Here is a 22786-nt window from a genome sequence, read left to right on the forward strand (position 1 = left end):
CAAGAAAGAAAATCTATAAAGGTGTTTTGTGTGCATCCTTTACGTTGTTACTCTAATATGTTTTTTTTTCTTATACAGCTATATTTCTCTAAGCACAAGCCAACAAAACTGTATCAGCAGATACAGCTTTGCAACCCTCAGCCTCCTAGTATACGACCAGAAACCAATTTCAGCAGGCAGCAATGAAAAAAAAATCAGGCCAGTTCTCTGGGGAGAGATAGAGGTGCAGAATGTAAACTTCCCTGGCAAGCTTTCCCCGGTGGATTGAACTGTAAAAAGAAGCTCTAATGCTCACTTCAATACAAGATAAACTGAGTGGATGGCTTGCATTACCTGATTAAGTGAATTGCATTACAGATTATGTAAGGACTGCAAAGTGCAATACATCTGTCTTTATACACTCACATAAGAATGACTCTCTTGGCTTGGAAGACTGTACAAGGGAAATCTGATTCATTGCAACTATTTACTGCATGCAATGTTCAAATGTTACTAAGGTTCCTTCAGTTTTGTATTAAAAAAAATACTTTTGGTTTCTAGCAGACACTAGATGAGAACATTGATGCCACACATGTTAGTATACAATACATTTAAAGCTAGCAACAGCAAGTTAGCTTAGCTAAGCACTGGGTAAAATGCCTAGCAGTGATGCTAAATTGAGTTTAGCATGCTTACACAGATATACTGTCCCACTTTGGTTACTTACAGCATACAAATACATTCATTTCAAGGGTTAGGGTTAGGGTTAAATGTCTGCGTAAGCACGGAACCACTAAAAACGACTGAAAACGCTGTAGTATATATGCCAAGCCTAGAAGTGATGCCCTCATGGTTGTTCTCCACGTTATTTCTCCACAATTTAAGAACATCTGGTATATGCTGTTTTCACTGGTGGTAAAGGAGCATCAGATTTTGCTGGAAAAGCCATAATGAGCTCAATAGCTTCTGCAACACGAACACAACCCTGTAATCTGCCAATATTGTTTTGGTTCAACATGCGCATGTGGCATAAGCAGGCTACGCTATGTGTGACATAATAGTTTCAAGAAAGATGCGGTTGGCTGTCCACACGGAGACGAAACGGTAAGCGTTTACAGATTTGTTCAATCTGGGACCTGGTTTCAAAAAGTAGCGTTTACGGCCTGTGTGGATGAAACGCGGATACAACAGAAATACTTTTGCGTATACTCCTGAATTTGTCTCCGTGTGGACGGGGCCATAGTGGCGAATCCTTCCCCTTTGCTTTCAGTGGGATAAAACCAGCAAAGGTACAGACAACTTTATGAAGTCTATTTTGGATGTGTCCAAGTCAATAATGGTGCTTTTTTTAGTAGTGAAAGACAAGAAATCCTTCATAATTAACACTTAAATGAGTGCTAATTAAATAGCTAGTTTACATTATCTTATTAGTAATCTGATATTTGATGTCAGGATTATGAGAAGTCACTGCATCCACCTAAACAACAACTGTGTCATTGAAAAAAATCAGGATAAACTGGTTGAAACATGTAGGTGACAACAGACCGCAAGCTTCTTTATAGCGTACAGCAGTAGAAAGCAGTTCATAAAGTGTGATGTCACATGACAACTATCAAACTTCATCTTCAATTTTCCCAGGCTAATATGGTATAAAACATATCAAAAGGAAAACTTAACTACATATCTAGACTGTTGTATGACAAAACTGAAGCTAGCAGCTAGATGGAAACATCTCAATGCACTTCACCTGTAAAACAACAAATAATTTTGTTCCATTAAATGATTCCTAAAAAGGGTTCAGCATGTCAGTTTCTTATCTTTTGATTGAGCCGTGTTAGCTGTTTACCCTTGTTTACTGTCTTTGTGCATTGTTATGCAGATAGACCCCTAGTAGGCTCATATTTAGCATACAAGACATGAGAGTGGTATCAATCTGCTCGTCTTGCTCGGGGAAAGAACAGCCTGACGCCACTTGTTCAACAAATTGTACAAATTAAATCATTTTTCCTTTTAAGTTTCAGAGGTCTGTGAGAAAGTTGCATCATTCTCAAGGTTCTTTCATGCTAGCTCAGCCGCTCTTTTAAAATACTGCCTTTCAAAGGCTGGCTAAAGCTGGAATTTGAATTATGATACCAATCATCTCTGTGCCTTGCAGGTCCGAGTCACAGCTGTCGATTCTGCAGGACAGCAGTGGTAAAGGTCACTTGTTTCTCTAATTAATTGCTTTAAATTAGGAAGATGCCTTTGGTTTAGTTTTCTGATGACATACACATCACTTAACACTAAATGTATTTTAAAATCCCTACTATCATAATGGTGCTATCTGAGGCACAGTTCCCTCGTAGTATTTTTCATGTGTGTCTGTGAGACAAAAGTGCATTACAGTACACTTAAATCACCTCGGCAGCGAGCCAGGAAAAGTTAAGATACGCGCTATGGAAAAAAAAGAGGGAAACGTTTCCCTCGATAACAATGGCACACTTTATTGCTCTTTAGCTCACAATGGTTTTCTGTGCAGCTTGTGGTATTGCTGCAGCATCCTGTTATGGGGACAAATCCAATTCCTCTGACATAGTTACAGATCAGAATAACAATCAGCAAAATACATCATTTAAGCCATTCAGCCAGCAGCCACCTCAGGCTGTTCATAAATATAACCACAAAGAAAGGAGAATATAGATATGTCACAAAAAAGAGAGTTGGTTTAGTAAATGAGGTAACATATTACACTGAATTACAGACATTCAGCTACAGGATGCTTTAAGGCTTCTTTTATATCTGATGTGCTGCTGCTGTGCCATGAATATTTCATTTGGGTAGTCAGCAGCATTGCAGAGGCATATTTCATATTTCTATGCAAACCCTTGCTCAGAGTAACGTGCATTTGCCTTGATGAATAAGTGATCTCCCTCACTCACTCCCAAACTCTGGGCTGTGCTCATATTGTTAGACTGTCAACAACAGAAACAGGCCAAAGACGTAGTGAGCAAATAAACAAATGGGTAAGCGAGTGCCCACCGCTGATTGTCCATGTGTAGCATGTGTGTACGTGTGTTAAAGCGTGCGTGTGTGTCTCTGGTGGCCTGCCAGAGTCTGAGCCCGTTCTGCTGAGTGGGCAGATTCTCTGGCGGAGTGTCCCATCGGAGTGACAAGTGCATTTAGAAACAGCCTGATGGAGTCATTAACGGCAGCGCTGCTCATTAGCAACACACGCACGCATACACACACACCCACACACACACACACATTCACACACAGCCTCTATATAACAATAGCGTCATCGTCAGGTTATTACAGGGACAGAAATAAACCCATATAATTTGGACAATGCAGCGCATTTATAGAAAGCAATGATATGGAACATAATATCTTTAAAGAAGCACAATGACATGTCTTGTTATGAAAGCAAGCAATCACATGTATGCACACACACAAGCACGGTCAAACTATATTGATTCCGGGAATAACAACAAAGCATCCATTATTGATCCTCTTGTCTTTTTTTTTTGTGTGTATGAGATTCAAGCAAAGTCAAGTAATCAAGGGCATTACAGCTTTCCTGGGAGACCCTGAATGGTAAAGTAGCATAAGTCATCAATAAATCATCATTTTCTACAGAAAAATGTAGCACTTCCACTTCCTTTGAGGCTTTAAAATTACTGGTGAAATGACAATTAGGCTATATTTTAGGCTTAAATCTGAATCTGTGGTGTGACTGTATTTTTAGCATGTTTCCTTAGCTACATAATGCCATTCTAATCAGTGTTAAACATTACATCACTTCCATGTGAAAGGCAGAGGGGCAAATAAGTGGGAAATGACTTCAAAGGGAACGTTATGTTCTTTCTGATTATTAGCCTCAAATGCCAGTATCCTATTTGCATCCGATGAGTCATACACAGACATCTAGCTTTATGATGAGCCTGATTCATGGAGAATGCTGTAGTGAGACCCCAAGAGCTTCAGAAAGAAGGAATCAAATAATCAGTGACACTTAATGCCACTATGAACATGGTGAACACACCAGGCAGCCACTGAAACATGGACAGCAATGATCCTTAAAGCTCCTGAGATGTACGGCCAATTATGATCTGAACCAAAGTATAAGAAGATGTCAGAGGTGCTGTGCACTGCAGTTTGATGTGGCTCAAATATTTAAAGATATAACAAGCTGCATGCTGTTCTGTTTAGCAGCTTTTGTTGTTGTCACTCTGAAAACAGAGCTGTTATTCTGTAGGATATAAATGTGCTGGCAAACACGCTGCCATTACCTCAAACTGGCCTTTATTAGTGTGATTCTCAGCTCATTATATCAGGAGGAATTCCAACTACATGCTGATGAATTACTCCAGCCAAGACAACACTTGTTAAACCGACCAAAGGATAATAAATATAAGCTGATTTATGGCAGAGGCAGGTCTATAATACAGAAACATTCAACAAAGCAGCACAGAGAGGGTGGGAACTCAGCAGTAACCTTTGGAATTACAAAAAAAAACAATCCTCAAAAAATAACGGAAAAGAAATTGAGGTTGTGCTGGCGCTCACCTAGCAGCGCCCTCTCTCTCTGGACATCCTTGAAGTTGAGTCCACTGGTCAGGGTGCTCTCTCGGTAGCGGTGGAGAGCCTCCCGCCTCCCATTGGTGCCCAGCTCCCGAAGTACGGAGGGTTTGAGGGGCTCGGCCTTCAGACAGTGTGCCCATCCTGAGAAGTCTGGTACAGTCCACTTCACCAGGTCTTGCAGCCGCACAATCACCTTCTCAGACACAGCAATTACCTCGTGCTGAAAGGAAGCAGGGCACAATCCCAATTACAATCAGAGGCACAGTGAGGGAGTTACATAAATGCAACTGTGCCAAGGCCACGGGTCATTTCCTCGTAACACAGTTTATGGCTTTGTTTGAAACTGTTTTGTTCAACAGAGAAACATTTCAAAGGCAATACAGTAGGACACAAACATGAGTGAATTCTTGAAATTGAAAACTATCTCCTCTTACAAAGAACTGTAAAACCAATTTGAGAACAATAAAACAAAAAACAACGATAGAAACAGCAATTTTTCCACAAACAGAAAATCATACAACTCATCAAAAATACTTCTTTTTATATTCAACTGTCTCTATCCATTTTAGAAAGCACTACCTTCTGTGAGGTTATCATGACAATGCTTCTATAATTTAAACTTCCTGTCCTTGAAGTCTACAAGAATTTTGTTTATTTACAACAGGACTGTTGGTTCATCAGTTTCAGTTTGGTTTGAAAGCTAAGCTCTTTTTGAAGAAGAGAAAGTGGAGTTTAATTTGTTCTGCATTTGTTTTCCCATATTATACAGTGTAGCGTAGGTACCCCAGCACTTGGGTACTTGTTGTGGATGTTCTTACGCAAACCTTCTGGGTTCTAACTGAATATTTTTGTTAAGTACATTAAATGACTCTGATGTATTTCCAATATCGAGAAGTGTGGAGAGTAGGCCCGCAGTTAAATGGTTATGTTCAATATCAAATTAGCCAACCCGAGATTTACGAGTCAGTAATTAATTGCCTTTATTTCTTTATAAACACAGGCTTGAAATCCCAAGCTATGATAATATTTGAAACTGTAGTAATCCTCCCGCCACTAGAAGCCGCTGTAGCTAGGGGTGCGCGGTATATGTGGTAGACGGTATAAATGATATATATTTGGCCTAGGGCAGAGATTTGGACTCTACCAACCAATCGCGATAACGCTTGTTAATGACATCATCGTATCTGCCTCAGTGTGAGTTAGCAGGCAAAAACACGTTTTTTCCTCTCAAAGTCTGATGGCTGTACCGCAACTCAGTGTGCTATCTCTGTCAGTCTGCCTGAGGCTGTAACACAAGCAAAGTGCTGCTTTGGCTGGTCGCAGAGGCCAGCGCTGCAGCTCTCCCTCTTACAATGGTATAAATAACTGTTTAAAAGTCTATTATAACTTATGACTTTCTTTTCTAAGTCCACAGTAAGTCAAAGACCCAGGCTGCGATGTTAAATGAGGTCAGAAAAGCTGCTGTAAACTAGGAGTGCAATTAGAAGTAAACCTAGAGAGACTTAAAAAAAAAACATGTTTTCTGTGTTCCTATGCTTGGAGATACAGTGATATGATTTTTAGGGCATATCACCCAGGCCTAGCTGTAGCTCCAGTTAACGGCCTCTGTCTACCACTCTGAGCTTTGCCCAAGCACCTCACTGGATGTAAATATGAGAAGCTTAGCAGTTAGCGTGCCGTAGGAACAGCGCGGTATGACAGTTTTTTAAAGAAATAAATGGAAATTAAGCGGTATGTAGGCTGTCGAGGGTTGAACTTGCATATTACTACTCAACTGACGTGACAAGAGGCCACATATCAATGCTAATATTAATCTGCATAGAGGAATGAATGCTGGCAGAGCTAGCTGCTAATGTTAGCTAGGCTCTACAGAATATATCAGGCTCACATCACACCCACTAACACAGTGACCCTGTGATGAATTTGACTGTTTTAGCCAAATGGGGAAATAACATCCCTACCAAGAAGCTTCGGCATTTGCAATCTATGGCAGTGGTAGCCTGTCAGCTCAACAGTAGTGCATGCGTAAAAATGTCATTTTGTCTTGTTGCTCTGATCGGCCCGTCATGAATGTGACAGACAAAACGCTCCTCTGATCATCTTCCAGGGAATTTTTTGAAAAGTACTGCCCTTCCCAAATGCTTTCTATGGGAGCCTTCCCAGATGAATGTGAAATATATCCATGCAATGGATATGCAAAACAGTCTTTCTGGCCTGTCAGGTAAAATATATGATAGGAATGCACAACATTGGATTTTGCTGATGTCCGATATGCTGATATTCAAAAATTATTTTAGCTGATACCCATATTTGAATGTAGATCAGACCTAAAACTTCAGTCCTTAAAAGACACAATTTAAAGTTTGAGGATGAATGTATTAACACATTCCCTATAACACACTTAGATTGTAATGAATGATGATGATGAATACAGAAAAAACTTCAGCTGAAGCAGGTCTGGAGATCAACATACAATATTTGTTTGTACGACCAATATTTAGCTACAGCTGATGTACGCAGACACAACCTAAATATCAATTGTAAATATTGGCAGAACTTTTCATATCTTCCAAACCGATAATTCACTTTTTAAACCAATATCTAGCGATACCAATATCATGCAGATAATATTGTGCATCCCTAAATTATAATAGCTAGTACTCAAAACTTGAGCACATATGTTACTGCAAATTTCCATCTTATACACTAAGTAAAGTGACCACTGGGAGGAATATTTTGATCCCTTCGCAAAAAAATCTAAAAAATCTCACTAATAGTTTTTTATATTAAAAGTTCAGCGGTTATGTCAGTCTAATGTATATAAAATGTCCAAAGGCGAAGTGCTCAGTATTTGCTGCTCTTTGGGTTTCATCTTTCCATATTTTGTGTGTGTTTTTTAATACCAACAAAGAATGCACATATATACACAACACAGTAGGATACAATAGGACATAACAGGAGAGAATACAGTCTGGTATAATACAGTATGGTTTCATACAATACAGTACGATATATTACATGATATGATACATTACAGTGCGTTATAGTACAAGACAAAATATGCTACTTCAGATGAGGTGATAGGATATGAAATGATACAGAAATTTAAGAAGTGATAGGATACGATCACATTTTGTTTTCCCATTTAACAGATCTGTCCAGGACTTGACTGCACACAATAAAAAACATTTTAAGGTTTTAGTTTGTACATGTGGACCCTTTTGTTACACACTATAATGTCATTGTATACTAAAGGGTACGTGTTTTGATGTATATTATATAATCCCTTCATCAGCTAAGGCCCTTCAAGTTTCAATAAATACAGAACAATAAAAACCTGAACTATTACACTCCCATGGCAGTGAGGTAGAGCTATAAAGAAGCATGGAGCGGCAACATTTAGTTCAGTTTAACTGCCTCAAATGTGTACTTTACTACAGTACTTGTAGTAAGTAATGTATGGAAGTATAAAGTAAATACAGCAAAAGTAAAGGTCAGGTTACATAACAGGATTATAATAAGGACAAAGACCAGAATCAGGATAAGAGTTAGTCGAGGAAACAGGACAGACACAACGTCCTTATTATTCCACTAAATTGGTATGTGCGTCAAGTAGCATTACGGCTATGGATGCACATTAATGTAAGTAAATTACGGCTGCATGAATATGGATGATGCGGGTGATTGCTGAATTGAATTTATGCCAGCAGTTAAATCAATGTCAATGAGGACGTCGGATGTTTTGGGCTTTTTTGATTAGCATTTAGTTTGAGAACTCTGGCTCCTGATATCCACCATGAGATGCTGAGAATTTCTGCTTTTAAACCACAAGTGGAAAGAGGCGAAAGCTGTGGTCTGCCTTACACAAAATAAAACCCTGTCAGGAAACTATAAATGTAAAACTATGGCAGTGATGTGCATGGCTGAATAAAGCTGCACTGATTTTGTTTACACACTCCACTCTTTTCAGTAGCTTTACTTAATAAGATTTGCTCTCTCCAGTATGAACATCAACCTTTCTTCCATCCTATAAGGTTGATTCAACCCTTTTTAATAACTGTTGCACTTGAAAAACTACTAGTCCACTGTGGAGGGAAGGAAGCAGAGATGTTCAAATGTGTTTCCATTTGGAGGGCTAATGGCTGAAGTGTGTTACCAGCAGAGTGAAGTGGCGTGCTGGAAGATGGCTATTACAGAAACGGGCAAATATGGAGGACAGATGTGTACAAGCAGAAACGCAGATGCTCTGAGTACGTCTCTGGTGTTTACCTTGGTTATGTCCAATATAAAAGGCATGCAAACATTTACCCTCAAAGAGCCTGTATATTATAGACATCAAAATAGCTTTTGTTTGCCCTTAGATTGACATTTTTGTGCATTTTATGTATAAATATAAAAAGGCTGCTACACCTATATAATGTAATAAAATCCAAAAGAACAACTGTGCAGTAAATCCTTCCTTTGTGAAGCTTAAGATGTCAACTCTTTTTATGATTAAATGGAATATTTCAAAGACTTTCTCTTATTTTGTTTCCATTTTCTAAACACAAACACACGATTTCTCTGCATTTCAGATTCTCTCAGAGTGCTCTGTCTACACAATTACCCGTATTCAGTTCTCACATCATCTGCAACTACAGGCATATCAAATCCCAACCAGTTGGAGACAGTATTTCCTTATAAAGGAAAAGCCTGCGAGGGATAGCTTGATATAGCTGTGCCTCCCTCACTAAGTAGAAACATCAAACATGGGTTTTCGGTCTTCTTATAATGAGCTGTCTTCGGCTGTCAAGTGGTGGCGGGTGGTTGTAACCGGCTTTCCATGCAAAGAAAAACTGACTGCTGTTCCTGCCTTCAGAAATAAAGGCCATTTGAATAATGTAGAACAACAGTAAATAGCATTCAGCCTGCAGCCAAAACCACATTGTACTCTTTCTCTACAGATTTAGCTACTGTACTTTGATGCCATCGACTGACAGCACACAGAGAAATGTAACTGAAGTATTTCCATTCAGCACTGAAATAATGCTCCGAATGTTCTCCTGCTGGTGTATGAGTCAAACAGGAAAACTTCAAGTAATTCAATAGCACACCAGAGCATTTGCACACAGCAACAGAAAGCTTTAAAAAACACACAGACTTTTCCTTCTATATCAATCAGCCCGATGACACGATGCCTTGTGTGAGTGTCAACAGATCCTGTTTGGGGACTTGTTCGGCTCAAGAGCGAAACACAACAGGTGAGAGCAATTCACCAGCTGTCAACACAGTCCAGAATATAATCAGTCTATGAACGCAGCACAAACAGGCTACATCCATTAGCTTTGTGGGATACTGAACTTTAAAACGGCACCTGAAGTTTGGGGACTGATGCAGCACGTACAGAAAGACAGCTGAATACAGGCGCGTGGTTTGCATAAGTCATGATGTTTGATTGTGAAATGTTTAGGCAAATACTGTAGATTTATGAAAAAAATGTGGTTTCCATGAGAACGAGGCCATTGTTGTGAAATGAAAACAGTGTTTCGTCAGCCTGGTTTGCCACTATGAAATTTAAAAAAAGCCTGCGATCAATTTTTGCTGTCATTATTGCATAATCTGTTGATTTAATTCAACTCTTCTGGCCATAGAGTCAGAGAATAGGGAAAGTCAGAATCAAGACTTTAAACAGCTTCTTTTTGTAATACAAAACAGCTTTGAGTAATAAAAATATAGGCTGAAAAAGATGATGAATTGAACTCACAATGAATGAATCACTTCTCCTTGTCTGATTTCTAGTAAGTTATAAGCCAAGAAATGAATCAAGATAACCACTACGTTATGGAGCAATGAAAACAGCATTTTGTCAGCCTGGTTGGGCATGAAAATAAAAAACAAGAGTGTCTACCAGAGCTACAAGAAGACAAAACTAGCCTGAAAAGAAATGTTTTTATTATCAGAAGGATCAGTTCATGTTTTATTTTTACTCTTAAAGCTTGTGTAAGGACACTTTTTACTAATTTTGAAACAGACTGAAACGATTACCAATGCCCTTTTAGGAGCCACAAAAGCCAACGAGGCGATTAGCGACAAGATGGTTAATTTCTATAGTTACTGCTTATGCTCAATTCCAGAGGGGCAGGGTGTCAGAAGGAGGAAAGTTCACACTACAGAAACAGCCTTGTTCACAATTTCCACAACTAAGATTGTCAGTGAGTGTTATATTTAAGTGTTGAAGACAGAAGGTGATGTTTCTCTTAAGATATAGTATTGGGCTTTCATGCTTTTATTGTAGGCAGGACTGTGGATAGAATTGGAAACTGGGGAGAGAGTGGGAAATGACATGCAGGAAAAGAGCCACTGATTGGATTTTAATCTGGAATGGCCATGCTGATAACAACAACAAGGTACTTTTGGTTGTTTGCAATCACATGATCCTGAATATCAGGGTCAGAAAGCAGGGGACAGCCATTAAGAATGAATGGGAACAGAGGAAAGTTTTTACTTTACAGCTCTAAATGGATCTCTTCGATGCACTTATCAGTGCATACATTCTACATACATTGAGTTTGAGCCCTACACTTCACAAAAAAGGCTATTTTTACCACAGTTTAACAGATTAACCTGGTGTATAGGCAATCAATATCACAAATAGTCCTGCAGACCTGGTGTCTGGTGTCATCTGGTCAGATAAGGGGTTTAGAGGAGACAGGTACTGAACTAAGAGGCGAGCTGAGTCCCTTTAACACATTTTTAAAAATCGTCTTGTCACAAATATGCTTTTAATGTAAACAGTGATGTACTATCAAGCGACTAAACCTTGCGGGGTAAGGGACCAAGTGATAATGAGCTGTTCATGAACAAGCCTGTGCTATGAAATAGCTCTTCTATGCCAGCCACGGTAGCTAGCTCCTGTTTGAGTGCCACTTTTCTTTCCTCCATCATTTGTCGTTATTTAATCCACATTTAAAAAGGCTAAACTGTTACCAAATCAAGAGCTGTTTGGGAGCTCTACTGCACTGAGCCAAATGAGGCAGATTTCCCGACGTAACGAGAGAGGCTAGAGGTTGGTGAGATGGATATCAGCTGAGGAAACGGGTAAGATCAGAGTTTAGTGTGATAAAACATGACAAAACTTGACTGAACCATACTGGACCTAACACAAGCATTGAAACCGCTCATTCTTAGCTGTAGACAGTGGCTTTTTTAAATTCCTGCCTGCTGCTGTTTCTCTAAGTTTTATAAACTTAAAAAATGTTTGGCTGAGTATTTGTCAGTGACACAAAAATAGCTTCAGAGTTAAGAAAGTTTATCTTTTCGCACTTTTTAATGCTTGACATAGTCATAAACAGCTCAAAACATGACCTTTTTGGTAGTTTCTCCAAGCAGAAATCACTACTTGCCCTCCAAGTGGTGTTCTCTGCTGCTGAGTGATGTCATCTGTGAAGAACCTATACTAGGCTGCCAGCATCCCAGAGGATAGTATGTTTCGTTAAATACATTACCCATACAAGTACAGGATGAGATCATCTGAGGGGGTTGCCAAAATCAACACAAACAGTTGCCCAATTCACAGTGCTGTTTAAAGTTGTGATTTTTTCTTTTTTAAAATTCTATATTGTTTAGGGTTTTTGTGAGACCAACAGACCTATATCAGCTGAAGTCTTTTTCTTTCACAGTGTAATAACAAATAGAGGGCTACAATGTAAAAAGAACAATTTTCACAGCTTTGTGAATTAAGTTAACATAACATGCTCATAGCTAAAAATGTTGAGTTGGCAGAAGATGTTTCCAATAAAAATATACATTTCAATGGGCTCAAATAAAAATAGTTGTGCCAACTATTAAAGCTGAGCCCCCAGAAAATGTTGACTCAACTTATATCTATGTCTTTAACTGCTAGGTAGTTGAGGAAACTCACTAAACCCACTGTACCAACTGGTTCAGTTTTCAAAACTGCACCCTATATTTCATCATTTTTTTACTTAACATTAATCCAGTTGGATTTTTTACAATGAAAGTGTGTTCAAAGGACAGAACTTTGCATCTTTGTTCATCATTAAACTTTAAAGTGAGTTTCAAGGATTGAAGTTAGAGGGCTGAACTACATGCATACATTGGTAGCGGTATCAGTATCTGGCCAAATGAATCTGTAAATATCTGCATATCAGATAGCTGCAAAAATTCAATGTCATGCATCTCTAAAAGACGAGCCCCAAACAGCACTAGGATTTAGACTTTAACCTGCAACCAGTACGGCTAGGAGTGTAGCCTCAGCATATGGGTACCTGCTCCCAGTCGAGTCAAACCAGTGCCGTAACATTGCTATATTACGCCCCTGTGACCTTCACTATGAATGTTGTGGATGTGTACCAAAGGAAGGGTGATCAGTGTTCCAATCTATTAGGGGGGTGCCCCGTCCGATGCTCCGCTTGTTTTACGTCTAAGATAGTTAAACGAGCACTGGATTTCGGTGCGAGAGATATTAAATTCTCGCAACAAGTCTGACACTTGCGATGCAGGATAATCCTGCAATCCCCATATATCACGCTGTAAACTGACAAACCGATGGGAAACGTGGTTAAAATCAGCAACAGTGAGCTCATCTCTGCACCAACTCCCTTGGTCCCTCACAGGTGTGTGGGGGCAGGTAAGCCGTGAATATCAGACAGGATCAGCTCCTATACAGACTATGACTGAGCGGCCCATCCGCAGGCCACCTGATGATCATTTTATAATTTTAACATTTATTCATCGGGGACCAATAAACTGGGGGACAACCACTTTTGTGTTTTTATTTATGATCGTTATTTATGCTTGTAAATAAACATTGTCGACATGCAGATTACGACAGAAACTCTTCAAACTTTATAAATGTAGGAGCGTTGACAAAAGATAACACAGGCATAGAGACAAAAGGAAGAGATGGAGCTATTCAATGTGTGTGGATAATAAAAGTGAAGAGAGAGGAAAATGAGTAGATAAAGTCAGTGGAGGCCAATCAATCATGGAAGAGAACATTTACCAAGATACATGATTTTACCTATTATTATAATTATATCATCTGTTACAATAAATGGTTTCCTTTTCCTGGTTATTTATTTGTTAAATCTTCCAGATGTCAGACTCATTTGCATGTGGAGAGGCCTTTTAGACAGCATAGGTAAACTTTACACTCAATATTGGTATGATACAGTTCTAAAGTTACTCCTGATGTGGCAAGAAGGCAAAAAAATCATTTCCAACCCTGACATTTATACATGCATAAATAAGGATAGATAGACAGACAGACAGAATGTTATATGCTGGCATTTTAAGAATCACATGAACACAATGATTCCTTTAAGTGTTTGTGTCGTGTCCCAAATGAAAATATTTAATACATTTTGTGTCTTTAAGTCTCATTTCTTAGCTCATGCCAAAACTTTCTTTCTTTATGATTTTGTATTTAATATATAGCTTGTATTTCATGTCTTATCTTTGCTAAACTTCATTTTTTCTCACTCTTTGATCTTATCTTTTAATAGATTTTGTATTTTAATGCCTTACTTTATATGTGTCATATTTCTTTATATGATCTAAATGTAGTTATGCACTGTTCTTAGCTTTGTAAAGCACTTTGCATTGCTCTTAGTGGAGCTACTAAATAAACGTATCATTTCTTTTAAGATAAAACTTTCTTTTCTGTCAAATCAATCCTCTACATAATTGCTTCAGCTACTCATAACTCAGCCAAGAGAATCACTCCAGCTGGATTTATCAACCACTGCAGGGCTCTCGTTGGGTTTTTGGTTGTAAAATTGTGCTTTGGAAACTTGCTGTTCTGTAAATGCAGCCTTTCCACACTGTCCTGTCATGTTGAGTTAGGCAGCTGATAGTTTAGCAGAGCAGCAGACACAGCCAGCAGGCCACTTGATAATATAGGTCAGAGGACTGGAAGCCCACAGCTAAGAGGTGACACTCCACATCAGCAACATACCAAAGTGCCGGGTGTCATTTCACTGACACTTCCTACACACACATGTATTAAGACCATTTATATACACTGAGTTCTGCACTTAATATCTTAATGTACTGCCATTATTTCACCTCCAGGAAGTCGACACACACATGCTGCCTAACTGCTCATTTTTATGATTCAGTTAAAACGCAAAGTAACACATTAACAGCTGAATGTTACATTCTGTCTCCGTTCTTCTATCAATAATTCATGTTATTACTGCAGCAGCGTAATATCTCCAAAAAACATTACTGAGTGAATTTATTGCTCTGACTGCACATAATGGACTGGAAGTGGAAGGAAAAAAATAATCTGCTGCAAAACTGTAGATAACTCTGTTCCAGAGAATGCATGATTCCAGCAATCTCATTGAAGAATTAAACTCGCTAAAATCCATATCATTCAATTTATATGGATGCAGTGGTGTATTGGTGGCAAAAACAGCACATAAAGAGACGTTCTGGATTCTATATTAGGTGATCCAATTAGAGACAATGCACCCTGAAATATTCCATATCATTCCCAACAATTCCCAGCGTAGAACAGTGAGGGCAGACATTCCTGACTGTCAGCGTTCTGCGGCAGAGCGTCTCATCGCTCGGACAGGACTTTCAGCTTTGGGAGTCAATGGGGTGCACGCTACCAGTGGGTGGGTGTCTTTCCATACTGTGGGTACACACACACAGACATACACATGCACACACAAACAGAGTGCTCATGTCATGCTGGGAAGGTTTCAGCCTGCTGCCTCTGAGAGGTCAGCACTGGAATTCGTAAGGCCAAAGGAGATTAGTAATTGAGTAATGGACATGGTGACATGGACAATGAAGAGACAGAGGAAGAAGGAAAGAGAGAAAGAGAGGGAACGAAGGTATGAAACACAATATGAGTTCATTATCTTTCTCCCTGCCCCATGCCTGACCTTGGCTTCAGTGTCCCAAAACAAACTTATCTTGGAATTAAAAAGCAGCCCTAGGGAGTAAGCCAGCTGCAATTGAATTAGAATATGTTTTCCTGGAGTCTAGATGGAGTTTAAGGTACAATATCTAAAAGGTGAGAATTATTGTACATAATGTTCTGCCACTTAATGCATGCAAGTTTATTCGTATGCATAAAAAGTTGCTGTAATATCTGCAGGCTGCTGAGCTCATCTTTTATTCACTGATTCCATTAAAGAGATTGCTCAGGTGATATATGAACTGAAGCATTCTTTTGTGGGTTATAACGACAGAGAAAAATAGCAAGATAACAGGGTTTCAAAGCTGCACTGAAAAGTGGGTGAGGCATCCATCATGTAAGGTGACACCACAGAAAAAGCTCTGTCAGCTCCTTTGAAATGCTCCATCTTTGTAGTCTTGTGTTTTAGCAAATAAATGCACACAGAGACAAAAAAAGAGTGACAAAAAGCCTGATGATCCCATATGCTCAACATTGAAAAATACTGGCTGAAGCATTAAGCAAGAGCTTCTCATCTGCAGCTACGTTCCCCTCAAAGGTTATAATAACGATCCACTGTAGCTGGGGGCGCTGGAGTCATGCATCAAGGCAAATGTTTGCCTGTTCAAGTGGTTAGTCAATGACAAAGTGAAAAAAACTGGAGCTAAAGAGCAACGAAAGGCTGACTTGTGTTGACAAACTGGGCACTGCTGAAACATATTATTACCAAGGCGGGAAAGACACAAAAGTTTGGCAAAAAGAGTCAGAAGACTGTGAAGGATGAAGCTGAGAACTCCTTTACCAATGGGAAATGTTAGCAGGGTGTTTTTTATAGCCTTTGAAGTCCAGGGTATTCCATTTTAAAGGTTTTAAATTACACTATCCTAAAAAGCTGGTAATAATTTACATGCTATTTCAGCAATGGTGAGGAATTCACTGGAGGGCAGTGTTCAGAGTTAATGACTTGTTCTGCGGCAGGAGGAGGCACACGTACGCAAAAGCCACACATGCAGACTAAAAAGCCCCCACCTCTCCTCTACTACCCCAACTCTAAATTCCTGCCATTGTTGTGTGGATTGGGAGATTCGGTATGATGCACAGGCTGGCCAAGCAAGGCGGGTAGTAAGGATGCTGGTAAAAAGATCACTGTAAAAATGTGCCATATCACATTTACACTGGAGTCATTCAGTGGAACGACCTTATCCATCAAAATACTGGTCGCATATCTAAGCCACTTACACTTAATTCAACCGGCATCCCAGATGCTTGAATTACCCATTCAGGGTTTTTCCCTTAGGAAAAATCAAAGAAGCAGCAAATGAATACAATCTAATTTCCCTACAAGCTGGCTTTCCAAGCACTGAAACACATGCATGGACTCCTGCCATGGACTGAAGAAATGGCCCTGGATGCATGCCAAAGTGTTTTCCACAGCAATCAATACTGGCCTACTGCTGCAGTCCCCTGCCTGTCAGTGTGTGTATGTGTGTGTGCGTTTGTGCCAAAGCCTTGTCAGCTAGAGGGACAGAATAGAGGAGAGGAGAGGTCAGATGAAATCAGAGGTGATGATAATAGCACATTAATATAACATGATCCAGAAATATTCTCTGTGGTTGTGAATTCCCATTAAGAGTGCTGTGATGTATTTGCACTAAAGTGGGATATATGGTATAAGATAAGAAGCGGCAATTAAGCGCCTGAAGCCAGAGTGTACAATAAATGAGTGTTATGTGAGTCTACGTCTACACTCTCCAAAAACAGAGGGGCAGAGCCAAGAAATAATGTGTCACTTAGTGAGTTTTAAAACACATGTGACTGTTTAGTCGGTGGCAGTTTGCAGGCAGACAAATAGAGCAGAGGCCCCAATAGAGGGTTTGTCATAATGGGTGAGCAGCTAGACACAAAGCCTGTTTAAAGAGCAAGCAGAGCTCAACTGGTGGGGGTAAACACTGCTTGTCAGCCTGAGATGCACAAAAAATAGAGCTTCCTCCACATATGGACTTAATAATTAACTCAGTAGATTAATAAATTCCCCTCTGGTTTTGTTTATCAGCAAACTCAGGCGCCAAGAGTTTAAGTTTATTCAATGAATCATTATTTCTATTTCAAGCCCGGCTTTTTAAAAGCTGGCTGCATTTAAAAGGAATTGACCTCGGGACCCTGCGACAGAAGAAAAACAAGCACAGTAGGTCATGGGTTGGTTCCTCTTGTCAGTGCACAGAGCGGCAAAAAAAAAAAAAAAAAAAACACGGTGCAGGAGAGGCATGGGAGCAAACAAATACCTGAGAAATAACCAGGAAATTACATCATACCTCTGTGCAGAAAACACAAGTGAATCAGTAATCCAATTCGAGTGAGCTAGCTCAATATAAGACTGTTTGTGATGCTCTTCAAAGAGTCATGCCTTGTGGTATTTGGAGGATATTGGCTTGGAGCTTAAGATAATACTGATCTGCAAGATATGAGGCACAATTTCATAGAGATTGAGAGCAACATAGCAGCAGCTGTTTACACGTCAAATGTAGAAAAAAGAAAGCACTGCTTTTATGCTGTGTGGAAATGTTGAAGTGTAGATCTAACATGATCTAAGAATAAAAGTCTTGAGCTTCAATGACACCAAGCTGTGGTTTCACCTCTCAGTGCAGCCTGTGCTCATTTAGCACTAAAATCTTGTGAAAATAGCACACTTCCTGAAAGCTGGGTCTTATCATGTTCATATCTCTAGGACTCACTCAGCTCATTTTCATCCAGTCAATTACAGATTTACAATTCTGGTCAATTCTGCAACCATATATCTGTCTTTATGTGCTAACAAAGAAAAATGACTTATGATAGGTTTATAAACTCCACTTCCCAGTGTGGCTATAAGTGAACTCCACTTCTTCTTCTTCTTCTTGTTTACATTTGTAAACAATCTTTTCACACATGCAGGCAAAGATTTTAACAGCCATTGGGCTTTTTAACATCAAAGCTTTTTATGACAGGTTTACACTTCCTGTTTGTTTTCTGGATTATGGATTGTATCTGTAAGCGTTGCTCGCTGACTCATGCAGGGCAGATTAGTGTTATGGGGCAAAGTCAGCGAGAATCTGAACAGGCTCAGTGAAGGTCATAAACTGACTTGAAGTTGTCAGGGCAGTTTCCACTGTGTAATATACAGTAAGTAGTCTTATTCGCTGAGAGCAGGAGGGCTTTGACAGGCCCTTAAATTGGGGGCAGCCCTGCAGGCACTTACATTGCACTTAAATATATCATCCTCAAATTATCTTATTTGATAGTTTGACTTATACTGTAATCAGGCTGCAGCTTCAAAGCATCTGCAGGGCTGTGTGATGCAAGTCACTGCATAATTCATGCTTTTTATTGCTCCTGTGATTTCACTCTATTATCAAACACAAACTGTATCACTCTGTCTGCACTTAATGTCCCAAACAGTGCAAGATTGTATTTGCACTGCTTGTGCAGCGCTGTATATTTCCCAGCTATATCCAACAGACTGGAATGTAAGCACTTTGCAATGCAAATAAGTCTTTAGGAAAGGGGGCGGAGCTCATGTGTCGTTGCGCAAGTGTGGCCTCAGAGTCGGCGATGCATGCTCTCAACGTAATTACTAAATAATTGCAGCGTGTTAAAGGCTAAAGCGAGAGGGCTGCTGGAGATGATACCCGTTTATAGAAGAATTCTGCCACAAAGATGATAGCTTGTCTAAGCGGCAGGGCCATAAATAGCCACCTTTCTCATGAAAGGGAAATGTGATAGCCACTCTATTACTCAAGAGGAAAGAATGTAAGTAAACCATCAGCGGAAGAGTCGAGTACAAACACGGCTTTGTCCTTCCCTATAAACAATATAACAGCAGCGGAGAATCATTTCCATCCAGCCGCGAGTGATCAAAAGCAGAGAGGAGTAATTAAAGTGCTGTTGTCGCTCGCGGATGAATATCAGATAGAAAACAACACGGCGTTTGTTTAACTCCCCGATATCAAGAGTAATGCCAGTCAGAGCAGCGATGTAACCGGATCACAAGCGCCACATATGGCCACAGTCAATCATAACTATTGCTTTTCTGTGCCAAAAGCGGCGTCATGTAACACACAGAGGCGTTTTAAGCCCTGCGAGCTGACAATATCACATTGTTGCGGATGGAAATGTCCACATGGAAATTTATGCAAAGCTTGGAGAGTAGTTTAAACGTGTCAGCGCCACGCTTTATGGCTCGTTGTGCCTCTTTCAACATCAGGCGGCATTACAAAATATCTAATAACTATCACGGCGAATGATCTGAGCAAGGTTGACCCCATGCATTCATTGCCGTTTCGCAATTTCCGCTCATATGCCAGTATTTGACACACTTTAACCAAGAAATGAAATGACGGAGTCTAGGCGCAGGATTGTTGCGGATTTTCCCTTTTATGACACAATTAACCCCATAGAGCGCAGCGGCAGCCTTATTGAGCGCAGCTGGACAAGTGCACATTCAGCAGTTGACACAACAATAGGCAAATAGGCTAAAGTAAAACTAGAGAACAAACACCGCCGTAGGTCAATCCTTTTACTGCTCTGATACATCAATGTCAGTATCAATACATGCGTTTATGAAAGCCTGCCTCAGGAGAATACACGTCCACTGCCAACTCTTAATGCAGTTAAGATGCTGGTTAATAAAAAGGCAAACAAAGCAGAACAAACATTTCAAAGACGTATCATTTTGAAATATTCCCCAGCTTATTAATCGTCCTACCTCTCCATGGCTGATCGTCCGTCCCTGGGGAGTATCCTCGGGTAGAAAATAAAGTTTAGAGCTTGATAAAAGTTGCTTGCTTGTTCTTTCTTCCCAGAGCAGCTGAAGCTCCGCTATGCATATAGGTTCCCCTGGTTTACATCTGACGAAGAAAAAGTCTCCAAGAGACAGGATCCTCGCTTTGTCGTCCCGGTAAAATTTAAAGGCTTTATAGAAAATATATGGTCCATGTAAACCGCAAGACGAGCCCACCCACTGTGGAGGAAAAACACAGACAGAGAAATTAATGAATGGCTTATCAACTCATTTAGTAAACAAATCGAGTAGAGCGGACACAAAGATTTCAAACATGCCTGCGTGATTACACAAGGCTGGCAAATATCGCATCAGGACATCTCAGTTTTCTGCACACAATTAGTATCGTGTAACTATTTTTGGACGTTCAACATATGACACAGATGTGCTCCGACTAAATTCAATGTGACAAAGTTTTGTGGATTAGGCACGTGCGCACAGTTTCGAGCAGGTGGCGTTTAGCTTAAAGCGAAAATAAAATAAATCGACGGTTGATATCAAACGTTACCTTCAGTGAGTTCGGCTCCATCTCGACGTTATGAATTGATTAAACTCAACACGCTCTCCAAACTTGCTGGCTTGAATGGATTGTCGAAGGTCCTGCAAGGTACATATTTCTGTAGAGTTCAGAACACCCTTTATTGACCGAGAAAGACGGTTTTAAAAATATTTTTTTGTGGTAAATACATTTTCAAAAATATAAAGTGAGCTTGTTTGACTATTTTGTCTGGTTTAGCGAACATTAACAAGGGTCTGGATCATTTATAAGAAGCAAAATCACGTACCCAGGCAAATATTGGCATAAAACTATAAAATGTTCAATAATTTTCAATAACAAATTAGTAGCTGTTACGTATTCAAACATATCGCCCACATACGAAAAATTATCTGCCCACAACTGATGATTTCGTACAAATTTTATGTATTTTGTGCCTTTTAATACTATGTACCTTCAAGGACTTGTGTAAAAGACGTTCAGTATGAAAGCACATTTCTCACAGTAATGACACTGAGGCGCTTGCTGTGGATGCCTTCAAGAAACAATGTTACATGAAAGTTAATAGGGCTATCAAATGATTCCTCAAAAGGCAATGTAAGACCCGCGAGGTGCCGTTTTTTTTTTTCACTTTGAGCAGAACTTGTAACGCGTTATAACCCGGGCACGCGGGTTAGCTTTAACAGCGAAAATAATAGCCTTTTATATTCATATATAACCTATATATATATATATATATATTTGAGACGAGCATGAAAAGACAAAATTGGCCGAGTTAGAAAGCGGGGAGTCACGAGACACGAGGCGGGCCATTATCCAGACATAAATCATCTTAAAACGCAGCGCTGACCTTGTGAAGACAGCGGGGTATATTCGTCACGGGATAACACATTTTCACGATCAAAGCCTCATATATAATTATGCTGATGAATATTTATTACTATAAATATCAAGGAATTACAATCAGTTGAAACAACGATACAATGCTCTGAACTATTATTTTTGTCTTTATTTTTTTATTATTATTAAGTTACTCAAAAACTTCCCGGTTTCTATTTGTAGACTCATTGTCCTTTCAGTCTCCGCTGCTGAATGTGTCAGCTGGATTTTATCGGCTGTCTGGAATTATTCATGTGTTGAGTAGTACCACTTCAGACCACAGCGCTGTGCTGTTTCTCCGCAGACATCCACCCTTTGCCCTGCATTTATCCTGCACTCGGATCACAGAGCATGCAACAGCGACATAGGCCTACTTCTGACACCAGCTATTTCAAGTACACTATTACGCAATGCGCTTTTTTCCTCCTGAAATGACGGCTAGAGCAAACAGGCGCACTGATTCACTTCCAGGAAAGTGTTTTCCTCTCTAATAAAGATGCTTGTTTTCTCATTATGCTGCTAAAGTTGTCTTGTAATAATCACAAGAGGATACAGGGGCTCTAATGAATAATATCATCTCATTTCCAATTTTACCAACAGGGTGGAATAAACCTTTTAAATACACATCCCTGTAATATTATGGAACAAGATCACAATTCAAGGTTGAAAAAGAGCCTCTCTTCACTACCCTCTTTTCAAATGAAGCAGCAGAACATGGTGTATTACTAAAATAGCCGAGGCAATGTTCTGTGACAGTCAGATATTTAAGTAGCAGTTTAGTTCATCGTTTTGGAGTAAAAGGTGGATTACACAGAGCCTCATTGTCTCACATGCAGCTGCAGCAGTGCTGGGATCCTGCAGTGACTCTAATATAAAGCGAGGCTCTTAGTGTTATCTTCCTCGATTTCTCTCCCAGCCATTTCAGTGGCTGAATCAATGGGGTTGCATTGTTAATGGCAGCTACTATAATGAAGTCCCTGGTTAATCAATGGCACCACTCGAGCTCTTATCTGGCAATTGCAAGTGTTTGCTTGTCAACAGCCGGAGAGCCCAGCAGCCTCTGCAACATTGTGATGCAGGTATTGATGTGAACTGGTGTGAATGGAGCTTCATGTTGAGAAATCTTTATTGAAAATAA

The 22786-nt window shown here is 39.8% G+C and overlaps 1 protein-coding gene across 2 annotated transcripts in view; it reads right to left on the reverse strand.

The window, feature by feature from the left end:
- Positions 1-20805, reverse strand: part of arid5b (AT-rich interaction domain 5B) — a 111110-nt gene extending 90305 nt beyond the window's left edge. The window contains exons 1-3 of one of the 2 annotated variants that reach the window (XM_041789715.1): positions 20782-20805; positions 20199-20453; positions 4528-4762 (exon numbers count right to left, since the gene is read on the reverse strand). In XM_041789715.1, coding sequence (XP_041645649.1) covers positions 4528-4762; positions 20199-20453; positions 20782-20802 — 511 coding nt within the window. In that variant the 5' untranslated portion in view covers positions 20803-20805. Of the gene's footprint in view, positions 1-4527; positions 4763-20198; positions 20454-20781 lie in introns of those variants that run through there. The other variant, XM_041789716.1, reaches the window with a different exon arrangement.
- Positions 20806-22786: the final 1981 nt, after the last annotated feature.

This window comes from Cheilinus undulatus, linkage group 6 (assembly GCF_018320785.1).
Source record: "Cheilinus undulatus linkage group 6, ASM1832078v1, whole genome shotgun sequence".
NCBI lineage: Eukaryota > Metazoa > Chordata > Actinopteri > Labriformes > Labridae > Cheilinus > Cheilinus undulatus.